The following is an 18,133-nucleotide window of genomic DNA, read 5'->3' on the forward strand; positions in this document are numbered from 1 at the left end:
AAATAGAGTCTGTTTTTCTAGGAGGAAGAAGTCAAATAAGAGTGTGGTAAATTGTTCCTCTTTTGATTAAGTATTCCTCATATACTTCAGATCTGCCATTTAGATACGGCCAAAGTTGCTGCCATCAGTGAGGTCGAGATTTGTGCTTTTTCTAAGGTGTGCATCTTTCCCAAACTTGCATTATTTATGTTAGACGTATTCTTTCAGATATCAGAAGGCCTCCTAGATTATATCAAATAATCGTAGGGAATTCTATCATATCCCTTTTAGATTATAAGCCTGAGGTAGGGTGGAGCCAGGCATGAATTTATCTAAATGAGGGCTATTCAGAGAGGAATGTAGCCCAGGCCAGCATTTCAGGAGGGTGGAACTCACATCACTCTGAGGGCTTTAGAGCCTGCAAGGGCAGGCATGTGTTTTTATTTGACTCCTTAGATTTAATTTAACACTACTGGGGGGGGGGGGGAGCATCTGGCCCATCCAATATATATTATAAATGTTATCTCCAAATAATTTTGTGAGAATAAATAATGTGAGACAAATAAAAGTATTAAGTGAATACTAGATCAGCTATGAAAATATGGTGAAAATGTGAGGCTGGACACGGAGCATTTGAAGAAAGGGAATACATTCACCCAGGCAGACTAGCAGGAACTGTGTAGCCTTCCCCTCATTCAACCTTGCTAAGTCTCAGTTTCTAGAGAGGAAACAAATTATCTACCTCAAACTGGTCATGTGAGGATTCACTGCAATCATGAGTGTAAAGCTCTCAGTGCAGTGTCATGCTTTTAGGAAAAATAATACTTTAGATTGATAGGAAGTTATCTGTACAAACAATCCATTTCAAGAACATTTAGTGAAAGTCTGTTGAGTCTACTATGGGTGCAGCACTATAATTTCACTTCTTTGAGGCCATTTTTTTTTTCCTTCGTAACCTCTCACGTGAGACAGGTAGGGCTTTGCCAAGAAAAGTAGGAGGATTCAAAGATGGGCAGGGATCTGGATCAGAATCATCTGCCTCACTCCCTTGGCCCCAGCAGAGGAGCCTCTAGTAACCATCTCCATGGTAACCACATTCGGCCCAGCAGGCCAGAGCATGGGTACCTGACTAGAAAGAGATAGAAGGACCCAGGATGCAGGTGGAAAACTAGCTGGAAGCAGGAAGCTATGTAGGAAAAGGAAATAATGTAGCTTCCTTAATGCCCACAATAACAGGAGTAATGATGGTAATAATTCTTATTCATGGAGCTCTATCCTAAGTGTTTTATGCATGTAGGTACATATGATCGTGTTGAATGCTCACCATAAGAATTATAGTCCCCATTACAATACCTGTGAGGGAGGTACTATTATTCATCCCGCTTTACAGATGAAGACACTGAGTTGCAAAGAGGATGGGTGGTCTGCCCAAGGTCACAGGGCTGCTACACATGAACCAGGTTTGGAAAAGGGTTTAGAAATCTGCCATTAAATCTGCCCTTTCTTAGGGCATGGGAAGAGCAGTTCCTGGCATGCTAGGTCCCCAACCTCTTCTCTGTGCCAAGGATGGCTGGGAAATGTAGAAACCTGGCATCTTGACAAGCAGTCCATTGTCTGAGGTCCTGGTTCTTGGCCCTTAGCTGCATTAGAGTCACCTGGAGAACTTTAAAGAGATACTAGTGCCCAGACCCCAGCCCAGCCCAGTTATATCAGAATCTTGGTTGGAAGTTGAACAGGTATTGCTATGTTTTAAAATGCTCTCCAGGTGATTCTCATAGCCTTGAAAAAGAACAACAGGAGCAGATGCTCCTGAATTGGTAAAAGTGTCTAAAACAGAGACCCAATTTTGCAATCCTTAGCTATTTGATAAAACAAGCTGGGAAGAAAGCTAGACTATATTGGGTGTCTTCAATGTGCCAGATCCTGTACGTAAATGTGGTCTCTCAATATGCCCTTATCTGGGACCTCTGAGAAGCCCAGAGGGATTAGTGAGTGGCATCAGGGGTCAGGATGGGGCAACTGCCCTATTCCCTCTTATGCATCAATTCCCAAAAAATGAATGTCCTGAGAGCTTAAACTGCAGAAGTAGACAGAGGGACTGGGGGCAGGTTCCTGCTTTCTCTGGGTGTATGAACTCTAGCAAGTTGGTCAATCTCAGAGGCTCAGTCTGTTTTCCTGTAAAATGGAAAATGATGCTTGTAGAGTATGCCTTTTCAGTGGGGCTATATTTCCCCCAAGAGGGTGGCATGGGGGAGGGGCAAAACATTGCACTTTGTGTGTGTATATAAAGCACAGAGGGACATAAGTACACAGACACGCAGTATACCTGTGCCATTAAAATTTCATGACAGTAGTGACACCTGGGTGGTTCAGTTAGTTAAGCATCTGACTCCTGATTTCAGTTCAGATCGTAATCTCAGGGTTGTGAGATCCAGCCCCAGGCTAGGCTCTGCACTGGGCATGGAGCCTGCTTGGGATTCTCTCCCTCTCCCTCTGCTCCTCCCCAGCTCACGCTCAAACTCTCTCTCTTTCTGTTTCTCTCTCTCAAAAGGAATAAAATTTGGCAATTTATTTAAAAAGCAGCCAACCAAACAAATAATTTCATGACAGTAGTGGCAATTAGGCAAACAGTTCTAAAATCCTGGGGGGTACATAGTGGGGAAAAAAAGTTGAAAATGCTGCTGTGGGTTAGAATTGCTTTGAGACAAAAAGAAGACTGAATATAGAGTCCTTGGCACACGGCCTGGCACTCAGATGCCACTCAATAAATGGTAGGTGTTGTTCCTGTTATTTGTCAAAACATTCATTCGTTCAACAAGCACACGCTGATCCCAGCTTTGGGACTAAACACAGCATTACCGGGATTAGGAGGAAAGTTAAGGTATCACCTCTGACTTTACTAATGAGCTAAGTCAAAACTAGGCATGGGAGGCCAAGTACTCTCATAAATGGATGCACACAAGGTCCGAGGAACTAAGGGGACAGCATGGACATTCATTTCCTACCCATTTCCAGTGCTGGGCTCATCTAAGACAAGAGTTGACTAAAGACCTTCTTTCTCATTCCTGCACCTGCTTGTAGCAGCTTCTGCTGCCAGCATTAAAGAGGTACCATGCGCCCAGTCCACCACCATTAGAGTATCATTTTGCCCCTGGAGAGCAATTGCATTAAGTGTAATCATTATTGATGGCCTCCTGTATGCAAAAGCAGTCTGTTCATTGCTGGAGATATAGAGACGAATGAAAAACTGAGATTCAATTTCTGCTCCTCGTTCTTTTTCTAAAAGATATTTTATTTATTTATTTGAGAGAGAGCACACAAGGAGAGGGAGCAGCAGAGGGAGAGGGAGAAGCAGGCTCCCGGCTGAGCAGGGAGCCCAATGCGGGGCTCAATCCCAGGACCCTGGGATCATGACCTGAGCCGAAGGCAGACGCTTAACCAGCTGAGCTACCCAGGTACCCCTCTGCACTTGGTTCTGATAAGGAAAACAGATACATAAAATGGGCATATTAATATAACATGATATAAAAGTTCCTGTGTGCAGAAAACTGGGAACACAAAGAGGATATTTGGACAAGCTGTGGAGCTGACTCTCGTAGAGTGACTAAGAGTTAACAGGGTGAGGAAGGTGGGAAGTGACTTCTGCACAAAGGAAGCAATATGAGCAGGGGGGTGGGAGAATATAGTAGGTGTAGGCTGGCGCAGGGGTGAGTAATATGTGAGACACGGAGCGAGGACAGAGGCCGGAGGGGAGGCCAATGGACACCTTAGCCATGGAGGACCTTAAGTGCTGGCATCATTTGCAAAGGGAAGCTGTAGTTGTATGAGACTAAGGTAGAGGCAAGTTGGTTCTATAGTTGTGATGGGAAGGTCCAAAGCTTTCTTTAAGGAGTAAGTCTTGATGTGGCCTTCCAGACCCCACATTTCCAGCTTATCTCCACTCTCTGCTCCTCATTTTCCTTGCTCTCTTTGCCTATCGCACTGGCTTATTTGCAATCCCCTGAATGCCACTGGACCTTTGCACATGTTGTGTCTCTTTCTGCCTGGAATAGGTCCCCTGTTACTTGTAAGGGTATTGAATTAATGTCTTTCTCTCTGACTATACTTCAACCCAGGTACTGTGTCCCTTTGCTCAACATTATAAACCCATCATCTAGCATAATATAGATTCCTAGTAAATATTTGTGGAAGGGAGTAGTGGAGGTGGGAAGGAAGATAGGAAGGAAAAGAAGGGAAAAGAAGAGAAAGGCAGAACTAGAACCCCACAAACGTTTGTATTTCCTCCCTCTTCCCCACTCCCCCCCAGTTCATTCTGTCTTCTTGGGTTCTTCCCAGGGGCCAGGGCCAGAACCAGCCAGCATCCTGGCAATCCAGCAGGCCCTGACATTTGTGCAATGTGCCTCCAGTAGATGAATGCTAACCGACAACAGTGAAACAACTTACGTGTCTCTCCTTCATAGTTCACCTCCAAAAACTGAAACCAGGCATGCCCAGTTAATCTTGGCTACCAAGATGGTCAGAGGAAGTGAGCAAGTGTCTGAGGACTACAGACTCCCAAGAGTCCACTTATGCGGCTGCACAAAGTTGTCCCTAAAGTTGGCTCGGGAGCCTGAAAGGTGTGGGAGACCCTGATGCAGAGGGGGCTCGAGGAGGCACCATGCGGTGCGCATCAGGGCTGGGCAGGAGCACAGCGGCAGGATTGAACTGGGTGTTCATGCCCTGGTCTTCAGGTTCTGACGGGACTTTAGGAGGGCTGTATTTTATATGAGGCTTTGTCTTTACTGAAACATGTAATTGTGAAAGGCCAATGGACCAGGGCTCAAATGTTGGTTTCATCATTTACAAACTGTGGCGGGGGTGGGGGGAGGACCTCCTTTGCTCTCTCTGAGCTTCAGTTACCTTATCTATAAACTGGGGTCAAAAAAGTACCTCATTCGTTGTACAGATTAAATAAGATAATGCATGTAAAATGCTTAACACTTAGCCTCGCGTGTGGAAATTGTTCAATTCACATTAGCTATTATCATTATCAGCTAATATGGTTATTATCACCTTAAGAATTATCTCCCAGAATAGAAAGATCAGCTTAGTTCATCAAATATTTATATGGCTTTAACAGTGTGCTCAGACCAAGGTGGATGTTGTCACCAAAGACACGCAAGAAAGTTCCCTGTAGCAATATTTTGAGAGCCCCAAACTGCACATAGCTCCGACGCCCATCAAGAGTCGAATAGGTAAATTCATTATAGCCACATACTGGAATACTACACAATGGTTAGGATTAACTGCTGTGACTCACAGACACATGGCTGAATCTCCCAGACATAGTATTGAGTGGAAGAATCCAGACACAAGAGAACACGCAGTGGATGATCCCATTTGTATGAAGGGCAAACACAGGTGGAACAGACCTGTGGTGTTAGAAGTCAGCATCGTGCAGCCTTCAAGGAGGAGGCTGGGGATTGTGCTCAGGAGGGAGGGGAAGAGGAGGGTTGGTAGTATTTTGTGTCTGGGCCCAGGCCCTGGGTGTATGGGTGTGCCCACTTTACGAAAATCAAGTTGTACATTCTGATTTATGTGCTTTCTCTATATCTGTGTTATGCTTCAGTTAAAGGTTTGCTGAACAAACAAGCCTGTTCAGCAGAGAGCTAAGAAAACAAAAGTGGGGTGAGGAAAGAAAGCAAGCAGTATAATTCTGTGCTTGCCCACAAGAACAGCTGCTTTTCTTATTCCTTCCCATACACGACTTAGCCATTCAACTATAGGAATTTTGTCTGCATCTATCCCGCCACTGCCTTAATCTGGGCCAGGCATCATTGGTACAACACCAGACTAACTGGTTTTCTTGGCCTCTCTTCTCTCCAAACCATTCTCTGGAACCCAGAGCTGTTATCTTAAAAGATCCTGTTTGTGTCTGCGTCCTTGGTGCTTAGCACCTGCCTGGAACATGGGAGGTCATCAAGGACAGATCTAGATTGAATGAAGTTCCCCAAAACAATCAAAGCCAGAGGGCTACAAGGGGATGCTGTGGGATAAGGGGATAAGCATTTGTAGATCTGGGTGGGGAGGGGTAACTCACGTTTAACGGTCAGAGATTTCTCCAGCACCAAGCTGCCCAACCTACTCACACTTTTTGTTTTTGTTCATCTGTTTTGTTTTGTTTTGTTTTGTTTTGTTTCGTCAGTGACCTTCAGTGACTGCAAGGGAAACAACAAGCTACACTATGAGGTCTCAAGCCCATACTTCAAGGTGAACAATGATGGCAGCTTAGTTGCCCTGAAAAACATAACTGCGGTGGGCAAGACTCTGTTCGTCCACGCCCGGACTCCCCATGCAGAAGACATGGCAGAACTCGTGATTGTCGGGGGGAAAGACATCCAGGGCTCCTTGCAGGTAACACAGCTGTTTGGGATAAACTGGGTCCACAGAGGAGCACTGGGGTCTATAGGTCTTATACGGAAAATAGTTCTTGGGTTTATTATTGGCCAAGACTTTTTTGTTGTTACAAATGACAAAAACTCAACTCAAAAAACTATTGGGGGGAGGTGGTGGTGGTATGTGAGAAATTATTGGCTAATGTGGCAAATATTTCAGAATAACTCTGCCTTCGGGCATGGCTGTGTACCGGTGCCCAGATACGACATCAGCTTTGATCCTTACCCATTTTGTGGTTCTAGTTTCCTTCTGTTGGCTTCGCTCTTAGACAGTCACATCCCTTTCTGCCTTCCAATGTGATCTCAGCAGCTCTACTTCATTTCCCCAGCCTCAAGTCCCCCGAGAGAGCACCTCTTCCTGATAATGCCAATGAATGCTTGAAATCAAATCTCACTGACTCTCCTTAGATCATGTGTCCATCCCAGAACCAGTCACTGTGTCCATTGGGTAGCAATGCTCTAGTTGGCTAAGTCTGAGTCACTCATCTTATTCTGAAGCCAGGGTGGAGTCAGCCCCACCTAAAACATATGGGAGGAGAGTGCAAGGTGGTTTCTCAAAGTAAATTAGCATGCTGTTATCTGAGGATGGGAAATGGTACTTGGGCAGGCGAGAACATGGTGGCCCACTATAATTGTAGAGCAAGGCAGCCATTGCATATGACACTGATACTTTGCCATGCCCTGGTGCCCATTCCTTTCCAGATACACACACATGCTGGTCCCTGCATCTGTGCACATGTTTACACACATTCAGAATGCTTCCAACTGCCCTTTAGACTTCCTGATTGTATCACCGAGACTTTTTGCCACCATGTACTCACCTACTCCTTCATCAAGAGCTTCCGGTTTCTTGATAGAAAGGAAAGGCATATAGCAAGACCCTGATGAAACAGTAACAATAACAATGGTGTGTCCCCAGCTGGGTGTGGTTAGCCTTTGTGCCTGCTTGATGGTTTGCTCTTACCCAGTTTTTCAAATCCTGATTCTTGCTGCCTTTCTCCATCTGCCACTCTCCCCATAATCTTGTTTTATCTGCTAATTTTGTTCAGTGGTGGAGGGTGGGGGATGGCGCGAACACTGTTTCTACAGCTGGGGAGCAGAGACAGAGACTGTGTGATCTTGAAAGAATCATAAAACTTCTTTATCTTCAGACTGAAGGGATGAAGCAGCCTGGGATGGCAAATAAGTGGTGTGTGCATTGCCCCATTCTGTCACCATACTCATGGCAGATATTGCTAATTATCCCTGACTTGACCTGAGTATCTTTCCCAATACAGTACTTCTGGAAGCAACTATCAATTGATCATTCAGAGATGTTTCCAGGGATGGAATATATTCGCCATCCCTAGACCAGACAGACTCCACAATTCCCCTTCCTATCTGTGAATCTGTGAGTTAAGGGTAGATAGCAAGCTAAAAAATGAATCCGCAGTGTGCCACTGGTATTTTCAAAGAAAATAAGATATTGATGAATACATCCAGTGTGGAAACCCACTGACACCACAAAAGCAAGCTTTTCTCTTACTTAGCCGTGGTCATTTTCACAGCATCTCACTAACTTGTGATATAAATGACTTGGTAAATATCTAAAGTAACAAAATTGCTGGGATGTGCAGCACAAAGTGCTCCTTAGGAACAATTAAATGGTACAGAGACTCACATAAGGGGGTTTGCATGTGTGATGGGATGTATTTAGATGGACAGTGTTCATCGCGATTCATGGCTCATCTTTAAATCCAGAAAAGACAATGTCATACTGTTTAGCTTAAAGCAGAGCAGAGGGAATTCTGGGCACTTCTCAGGACAGATTCTACCTTGATAGGCTCCGAGACCTGGGGTTCACTATGAAGAGACTCAGTCTTGAAGAACTGGCCTCTTGAGTCCCAGAGAGACACCCTCCTGGAGGCCGGGCCCCTCAGAGCCATTTCTCATTCATCTCTGTCTGAGCACATTGCCCACAAAGCCTGGCTGCCATTGTGGCTTCTTATAAAGCCTGGTGGAGGCCGCTGCGCTGTTCACTTTGCTGGACCCCAGCAGAACGGGGCATTCCTCCCGCCTCCAGTAATTTCATGAGTTTTGAAAATAGGCCTTGTGAAGCTGCCCAGATGTGTCTGTAATAATAAAAAAAAAAAACCCAAAAAAATAAAAAGAAAATAAAAGATAGGAAAACAATATAGCTAGCCAAAGAATTCCTCCAAGGAGAACACAATCCTTAAAAGATATCCGTTTGGTGTTTTTGAGGCCCTACAATGTGCAGCCAAAAGGCCAGCTGCTAGAGAGGGGAAGCAATGAGCACCCAAGTCAGCGCCACTCGTGGGCGGGGAGGGAAAATGAACAAATATGTGGAAAAGGCACCAAGCAGGGCAGCAAGGCCGAGTGCTGCTCTGTGCCTTTAGAGACAGGTTGGGCAGCAGAGGCTGGGCTGGTAGCACAGCCAGGGCGTCCATGGCCCTCACTGTCTGCTGGGGGCTACCCTCATGGGACCCAAATGCTGACTCGTTAATCTGCCCCACTGCCTGTGAGGCATGTGCTACTGTTCTCACTTTACAGATAGGGGAAACTGAGGACATAGAGGCAAGTGAGAAATTGTATTATTTACTGGGACCCTCTAAAGTATTTGCATCTCAGTGTGTGCTTTCATGTCCATTGTTTTTAACCCTCACCACCCCCAACCCCGGCGCAGCTGCTGACTTCACCCCTTCCTCCAGATGTGAAACTTTGGCCAAGATCCCCTAGCTTGAAATTGGCAGAAATGAGATTGAGATCTGGCCTTTCCATCCAAACATCCACTCTCTTTTCCACCCATGGGTCCATAGATGAGGGCATGAGTCTGAGCAATACAGTAGCAATGGAAGAAACCAACAAATAGAAGGTGTGGTTTGAAGGAGGAAAGAGCCAGGATTTAGTGTTTAGTTGGGTCCAAGCTGTGGAGGCTAGGACGATGGAAGTGGATTGGACCAGTCAGAAAAGGTGCTTGTTTAGTCAGGCTTGGATGTGTTGAGTTGGTAGCTACTGGGAACATCTTGACAGAGATGATAGAGAATATAGGAATAGGTCTTAGGGTAAACACTTAGGGGAAGAACAGTATGGTGGTAGGCCTTTGGCTTTGGTGTTGAACTTAAGTGGGTTCAAATTTCCACTCCACCGCCTATGATTGTGACTTTGGACAAGCCACCCAACTCCCTAAACTTCAACATCCTTATCTATGAAACAAGGGTAAGAATAGTCTGCATCATAGAATCATTCTATTGGGCACAGCACAGAACACCAGGAGACCCATCCCAACAATGGTACCATATTGGAACCTCTAGAGAAAGGATAGGTACTGGGAGTTAAGTCACCTCACTGAGGCCAGGAGACAGAAGGTGGAGATTAAGGGCAGGAGGAGAAATTGAAGCCAAAGGAAGAAAGAGAAGGTGTGCTCAGTGAGGGCAGTGGGGTAACCACAGAGTGGTATAGCAGTGGCTAATTTCACACCACTGCGTTTTGGAAGGAATGATTCACTAAGGTGAATGAAACCCCAGTAAAGCCCGGCTCAGCAGCCATAACTGAAGCTCAGATCTTTAATCACATGATGTGTCTCTCTTATTTTTAACCTGCTACCTGCGACCCCGTTTCACCCAGAAAGCCTAAACCTGTGAAGTCTAGTTGTTAATAGCTTAATTATAGACTCCCAAGCTGTCTCTGCATTTTGAATGGGCTGCCCAGAAGCTAGGAGCTGTCTATATGGGCAGTGAAAGATCACCTTGGACCGGAGAGGGCAGAGGAGCAGCTTAGTCCCCCGTGTTTTGACAGGGGAGGTGGGATTGGTATGGAAGGGCCCAGGCTTACCGTGCTTACAGGAGGGGTTTCTAGCCTGGGGAAGGTGATGATGAACTCCACTCAGGAAAGTATGTCTGGACAGACGGTAGCTTGTCCGCACTGAGTCTGCCGTCCTTCACTGCCTGACAGCGGTGAATGGGAAGACAGCAGAGTGCTTGCTTTTATTTATTTATTTTTACTTTGGATAGAGGGCTCCAAAGGTTTATATGGGCAAGCTCTGTTTCATTCCGTATGCATCTTAGGTAGAGATGTCTTTACCTGCTGTGCAAATGGGACTCATCAACCTCAATTTCACGTCTAGCATAAAAAAATTTTTTAAATCATCTTATTTATTTATTTTTTCTTTCTAACTTAAGAAATTGTAGCTTCTGTGACTGTAGATTATAGCAAGGAATACTGACATCAATTACAGAACTGGATGAAGTCAGTCTGGGAAGTAAGAACATCAGGGAGCTTGTAGAAATGTATTTTGAATTCCAGTTTGAGAGCTGAAAGAGACTGTGGCCACCAGCTTCATCTTGAAATGTGGGCGTTCACACTCTAAGCAGCTGTACCCGTGACCTGGACAGCTGGGTCCTCAAGAGTGGAGCAGGAGATGCGCAATGCAACAGGAGGGAGAGGTGTGGGGGCCTGCGGGCTGCGGGCTTGGGTCCAGCTCTCACACTGAGGCTGAGTCTTAAATGCAAATATGATCACTTTCCACCTTGCTTAATGGGACCTTGCTTGCTCATCAGCCCACCTGGCCCCTGGGATAATAGTCTGTCACCTTCATAGTTGCCTGAAGAGGCTCTTCACTGTCTAGCCTGGCTGGTCTCTGCCGCCTTCCCTCAAGTCTGGTTCCTTTCATCTGTCGGTGGGTTGACCTACTGAACTGCTTGACCTCCAAGAGCTTCCCTGCTCCCTGGGCCAAAGGAGGGTCTCCCTTGGTAGCAATGGTTCCACTTCTTCGTGGCCTTCTTCTCAGTTTGCAAATTTTGCATTTATTTCAGGTGTTTAAAGTCGGGCTCCCTGATAAGACTGTATAAGCTCCCTGGAGGCAGGAATGTAGTCTGTTTCCTTCCTATTTCCTTCCTCCCTCCCTTCCTTTCTTCTTTCCTTACCGTGTTCTTTTCTGATGTGTCCATGGCTCTATCCCTAGCACCCAGCACAGTGCCTGACATATATTTGGTGTTCAGTGAATGTCTTTTGAATAAATGCCTGAGTCGAATGCACGATACCTTTCACAGCACTCCCTGCACTGAACTCTGGGCTCATCACTCCAGTACCAAACCACTGTGGTTTCTTGAATTGGCCAAGCTCTCCTTCCCATTCATGCTGGCTGCTCCTGTGTCTGGATTATGCCCCCTTGCTATAGCCCCACTGTCCCCATGGCCAGCACCAACTGACATGGCTAGCTCCTTTGATACTTCTGGACCTGCCAAGATCTCCCTTCCTTAGGGACACCTCTCTGACTGTTCCCCCCAGATCATTAAGTGTTTTTTCCTCCATGTTCCTCATAGAACCCTGACTGGCTCCCCGATGATGGCACTAAATTTTAACTGGCTGATTTATTTGTGCTGGTTCCCATCTCCATTCTGAACTCCTGAACTCAGGGACCTGGCCTCCATGATGCCTTGATTCCCAGCGCTGCACTTACCACCTCTGCTCCGGTTCCCTCAGCTGTAAAATGGGTTCACAGCAGTATCAACTTCATAAATATGTCGTGAGGATTAAATGACATTTAGGACAGTGCCCAGCACAAAGTAAGTGCCATGAACATGCCAGTAATTCCTCATCACTCTATCATCAAAGCCAGACTATAATAAATGCTTGGCGAGTGAGCCTGGCAAATCAAGACAGCCCAGCCCTCCCACCCCTGCCCATCATGACCAAATTCTATCTGGTCTACCACCTGTGGGGAATTTAGAATACCACGTGAACTGGAATCATTATCATTTCCCTCCTCAGGTGTCCACTGGGTGTGAAACACTGATGAGTCTTCCAGGACTCTTCTTTTCTATGGGTCCACTTAATAAACACCAAGCGACTTGGCAGTATTTAGAAGTTAATTATGACCCATTTACACTTGTTCACTAGAAGTCAATACATGGTGTTCTGAGTAAAGGGAAACTGGTCTCTGAATGAAGTTGCTTCATTAAATGCAGAAAAATTATTTCCCCCCTTTTTTCCCCCAATTATGACATTCTCCCCAAAATAAAATGCATAGAGAAGGTTATGACAGACACTGAGAAAGCTAAATGTAAGGCTTGTTTATCTTGGTAGATCACCATCACTTGTAAACTCTTCATTTAAAAGACATAAATTTGGCTCCTAATCCAGTTTCAAGAATTAGGATGGAAATAGTTCCAAAAAAATAAAATGAAAGGAGCAATCAGAAGAAGGAACAACTTGGGAGGAAAGAGTTGTGTTTTGTTTCTAATGTTTAAAATAAAAATATAAAACATGTCATTGCTTGCTCAGCTGCCGGTGTTAATATTGCTGCTAATTCTGTGTCTCGGCCCTGGTGGGGATCAGGGCGTGTGAGTCCAGGGCTTGTGGAAGCTCGGGTTCCACCCGTTGCGTGCCTCGAGGCATTGTGGGTCTGGGGGCTCTAGAGCAGCGGCTGGGTCTACTGTCCCTGCATGTGTGCATGCTCTGTAACATTTAGCTGAGCTGTGCGTGATATAAAGGGGGGCCCGGAATGACCTCTAATCACACATTTAATACTTGCCAGTCATGTGGCTCTGAAAAGTCACCCAAACCCTTTGAGGTGGTTTTCTTATCTGTGAAACAGTGGCTATATGTATACCCCAGCCTTGTTTAGATGCCAGCGTGGGGTATACAAAAAAAAATTTTTTTTTTAATATCATGCCTAGCCCAGTGCTAACAGAGGGTCTCAGTCATAGACTGGTGACTTCACTGAAGTATGCGGTGAGTTGCTATCACCTCTGTATATTTCTTGCCCATCTTTCCTGATCTCATACATTCTAGACAAAAATATTTTTGCACATGTGTTACTGAGATTAACTCCTATTTTTATCAACTCTGAGCCAACCATTTGAATCCTGTCTGCTTTGGCCATTATGCCATCTAACCTTCCAGGCCCCTGTCATGCCGCACAGAGGGAACTTGACTTCATTCCCTTAAAGCATCCCTGAGAATGTGAGCCACCAGCTTATGGTAATGGCCTTGTTTCAAGATCTTATCACATTGACTGGGAGTGGCTTAAAGTCTGCCAAGCTGGTCAATGGTATCGATCTCACTCCCATGAAATATGTTTTACAACCATTGCAGTGGAGAACCAATCTGGACATTTACACTGGCCATAAAGAAATGAGGAATGAAAGCTGCGGGTAGGCTCCGATTTAACATGTGTGGTAACTTCGAAACCCTGCGGGGGATCACTCTGCATGGCAAAAGCCTCCCCAGTTACTGTTAGGAGAATTAGTGTCCATTTGACTGTCACCCAAATTAGGGAAAATATATAGCGTGAAAGTTATGGTACAGATCCAAGAATTGGATCTAGAGTAAGGTATTAGGCTATTACATTTTGACACATGCCTAAATTGTTCTGTTTATGATTCTTAGCTCTGGGATACTATTCAAATACAGATAAAAAGATGTCCTTTGATTCATTAATTTAAGTATATAACAGATTGCTTTGTGGATCAGAACTAAGAAAACTGTATACTGAAGATTAATTTAATTGAAATGCTTGGGGAAAAATAACTGATCCCACAGAAAGTCTACATTATTAAAAACAGCTTCCTTTTGGCTTGTGAAAACTCAAGATTTCATGTTGTGCAGCAGCATGGTCCAACAGAAAAATCATGTGAGCCATATATGTAATTTTAAGTTTCCTTATAGTAACACATACATACACACACCCAATATATACATATGGGGTTAAATTTCATAAACATATATTGTGTGTGTGTGTGTGTGAGTTTAACCCAACATATATATAAAACCCTATATACATGTATATAATACATAATTTCTTTAAGATATTATCATGTCAACAAGTAATCAGTGTGAACATTATTTATGAAATTTTATACTTTCCTATTTATACTAAACACTTATTCAATGTACGTTTTCCACTTACAACACATCTTAATGTAGATTAGCTAGATTTTTTTTTTTTAAAGATTTTATTTATTTATTTGACAGGGAGACAGCCAGAGAGAGAGGGAACACAAGCAGGGGGAGTGGGAGAGGAAGAAGCAGGCTCACAGTGGAAGAGCCTGATGCGGGGCTCGATCCCATAACGCCGGGATCACGCCCTGAGCCGAAGGCAGACGCTCAACAACTAAGCCACCCAGGCGCCCCTAGATTAGCTAGATTTTAAGTGCTTAATGGCCACGGGTGGCAAATGTCTTCCAGTGGGACAGGGCTTCCCTGGAGTTCTCCAGAGACGTTTATGTATTTTGAAAGAGGGANNAAAGAGTCATTTGCTGAGTGCCTACTGAATTTAGGGCATAGTCTTAGATGCTCTCACGCATACGTCTGTTTCTCTGATCCTCACAGCCACCCTGTGCCATTGGTGGTCCGGTTTCTTCCCTGCAGATGTGGAAGGACCCCAAGTTCAGAGAGGTTGAGTCCTTTAGCTAATGTCAGCATTTGCAGCAGGCGGCAGAGCTGGGAGCTGGGCCTGGGCCTTCTGATTTTCTCTAGTCACTGCTATTTTGGTAATACTGACATTTACAACAGAACTGGTGCTTTTCTCTTCTCCTGTAAAGACGATGAAATGACATAGAAAAATTAAAAAGTGGTTAGAAATAAAAAAACTGAATGCAGAGCTGAGCAAAACTCCTAAAGGAATTTGAGGTAGGTGGACAAGTCCTGTGTTGTCATGACACTTTTTAAAAACTTTCCTCATGAATAGAATCTCTGGAGAAAGAAGCTTACGGCAACAACACAAGGTTTCCCACATGTAAATGTCTCTTCGGCTGCAAGTTGCTGTTATTTCAGACTTGATCTCATTCACCTTCATTGTCCTGGAGTCTGGGGGAACTGCCTACCCTTATATTTTTTAATTATAATTTAAAATGTTGTTTTCATACGCATTCTATAGATTTGATCCTCACAACAGTGGCTTGAAGCAGATGGTGTTACTCGTGTTTTATGAGTCAGGAAACTGAGACTCTAAGAAGCAGGAGGGTAGCTCTCAGGTCCAAGAGCCGGTCAAGCGGCGCCCTCAGTATTCCGGTCCACAGTGAATCCGTGGGTCCTGTGTTCTAGCCACAGCTTGCTTTCTACCAGCTGCATGGGCCTTTTCAAGTAAAAGCAATAGAGCATCATCAGAGATCAGCTTTCACCTGGTATCTTGGATGGACTAAGATAATATGACGGAATGCACGTTTTTCTGGGTTCTCTGATATGCTTCTAACCTCCTACCTTTTCTTATTACCATAAATCAAGTATGAGTGTATTCTTACGTGTTAATATTGGGGTGATCACCTCTTTTCAAACCCCCCCTTACCTGGCACATGGAGATACTTGGTCACCACGGCTTTGTCAGTGTGGCTGCTCTCATCAGACATGAAATGGCATAGGAAAAGTCAAAGTGATTAGAAATCTTTCTTAAAAATACAGAAGCGAGGGGCGCCTGGGTGGCTCAGTCAGTTAAGCAGCTGCCTTGGGCTCAGGTCACGATCTCAGGGTCCTGGGATCAAGCCCCGTGTTGGGCTCCCTGCTCAGTGAGGAGTTTCCTTCTCCCTCTGTCTCTGCCCATTTCCCCCACTCATATCCTCTCTCTCTCTCTCTCAAATAAATAAATAAAATCTTTAAAAAGATAAAAAATAAATAAACGAAAATAAAAATGCAAAACCAAGTGAGAATCCTGAGGAAATCTTAGGTAAGTAGATAAGCCACATGTTGTCATGATGCTTTTTAAAAACTTCCCTTATGAATAGAACCTTTGGAAACACAACTTAATGGAAACAGAGCAACATTTCCAAATGTAAATGCATCTAGGCCACTCTGTGAGAGTCTGATTTTCATTTCTGATTGAAACAAACAAAAACTCCACACAGCCTTTGGTATAGACCATAGATCGTCTCCATTTAGTTCTTTGGTCTCAATACTCAAAAATTAGGTAGGAAAGGACCAGGGAGAAGATGTACTATTCATTCTGTCCTTCTTCCCCCAGCACATGGGTCAGTCAGATGATAGGGTCTTCACCCAAACTTTTAAGACAGAAGCCTGAGCATTTGGAAAAAGTATTAAAGAAGAGCCTTACGGCCCCAGCCAACCTTCTCCTCTCATCCACCCGTGACTGATAGATGCCCGTGGGCTGTTGATGTGTGTGGCCAGGCTTAGTTCAGGATAAATGCCCGGGTGGCAACTCCTTCTAGGCCACACTGTCCATGCTGTTTGACCCTCAACTCAGCTGCTTCAGGCAAAGCCAAGTGTGGTGTCAAGGGGTCACACAAACAGGAAGAATTTCCACCTGTGTCCGCAGTCTATTCTCATCAGTGTTTGTCTTTTTCCTGGCTCCTGTAACAGAAATAGAACTCCTCAACTCTGTCCCCCCTAGGGGTGCTACAACAACAACAACAAGAGTACCTACATCCCCCTGGGGTCCAGGTGGGGCCGGATATTTTCATTTGCTGGACTGCTTCTATCTGTCTTAATAAGGCAAGAGATAGCAACAATCATAAAGCAAATATTATGTGTGTGTGGCCATCCAAGTATGATGATGTTTTTTATTTTTTACAAAAAAAGTAGATTTTTGTTAACACCTGCCCTTCTTTCTCTGCCATGCAAAAAAAAATCAATTCTTCAAAAAAAGTACTTTAAGTAATACCCCATCTACAGTCTCAGAATTGAACACATCTGTGGACTCACACATAGCAGAGAAAATTCACATGCTGACAAAGATGGCATCTTAACGCTCTTGGCAAGTCTCAGTCTCCAGACTGGTGACTCTGGCCAGTTAAACAGAGAAAGAGCTTCCTGAGGGGATGGAGTAAAACAAACATTCCAGAGCTGCCCAAGGCCAAAAGGGCTTAAAAAATTTGAGACTGTTGTCCAAGCAAATTCTAAAACATCCTCCATGAATGAGAGGCACCCTTCGGTAGGACTGAGCTTACTGCTCTGACCCTGTTGACCCCGGTGATTTCCCTCCAGCCTTCTTGTAATTCCGAAGGGGCAACTGTGGGATTTTCCCTTCTGTTCAATGTCTCCTCCACCAGTAATAGAAAACTGGACCGAAGATCCAAGAGGGGATTCTTCCTTCCCCTGATGTCTACACAACTTCTCCTGCCTTCCAGCTCTCTATGGAAATCAGATAGCTCCTCCAATTTTCCATCTTTTTGCAGTAAATCCTTTTAACAAATGGTGTGCATTGTCGACCAACCCCTCAATATATCAGAAAAATTGGGCTTCTGTTGACAGAAACATTTTACAAATCTTTTCCTTTGAAGTTACAAAGGTATAAACAATGGTAGTACTCCAAGAGACCCATGGAATGGTCCGAATAACCTAACCAGGCTTTTCCTGAAGACTGCCTCCTGCCCAGCACTCTTACCAGATGTCTGTGAGTGCCACTATTTTTTTTTTTTTCAAGCCAGTGCTGGGAGATTTAAGATAGCGAATCAGGATGCATTGTTTTCTTCCTTTCACTGTCCATTCTCACAAACCCCAGTTAACACACATAATTGAGGGTCGACTGCTTTTTTATTCCAAGTTTCGTATTCAATTTGGAGCTTGTTAGCAAAGCCCTAAAAGCATGACCATTAGTCTTTCTGCCTTGTTTTCTTATGATTTCCTCTTTCATGCAGACCTTTGGATAATATTTTCTCTAAAGAGGCAAAAAAGAAAGTTACGAAAAAAGATCCAGAAACTGAATCAAAGAAAAATCAATGAAAATAATAATAGTAATCCCCCCCCATTTTTTTTTTCAAATTCTATGT

The 18,133-nt window shown here is 44.5% G+C and overlaps 1 protein-coding gene across 2 annotated transcripts in view; it reads left to right on the plus strand.

The window, feature by feature from the left end:
- Positions 1-18,133, plus strand: part of CDH13 (cadherin 13) — a 981,274-nt gene that overhangs the window by 361,531 nt on the left and 601,610 nt on the right. For both annotated transcript variants that reach the window (XM_008689753.2, XM_008689752.2), the window contains exon 3: positions 6,164-6,372. In XM_008689753.2, the coding sequence (XP_008687975.1) occupies positions 6,164-6,372 (209 nt within the window). The remainder of the gene's footprint in view (positions 1-6,163; positions 6,373-18,133) is intronic.

Source organism: Ursus maritimus, unplaced genomic scaffold (genome assembly GCF_017311325.1).
Source record: "Ursus maritimus isolate PB19 unplaced genomic scaffold, ASM1731132v1 scaffold_19, whole genome shotgun sequence".
Taxonomy (NCBI): Eukaryota; Metazoa; Chordata; class Mammalia; order Carnivora; family Ursidae; genus Ursus; species Ursus maritimus.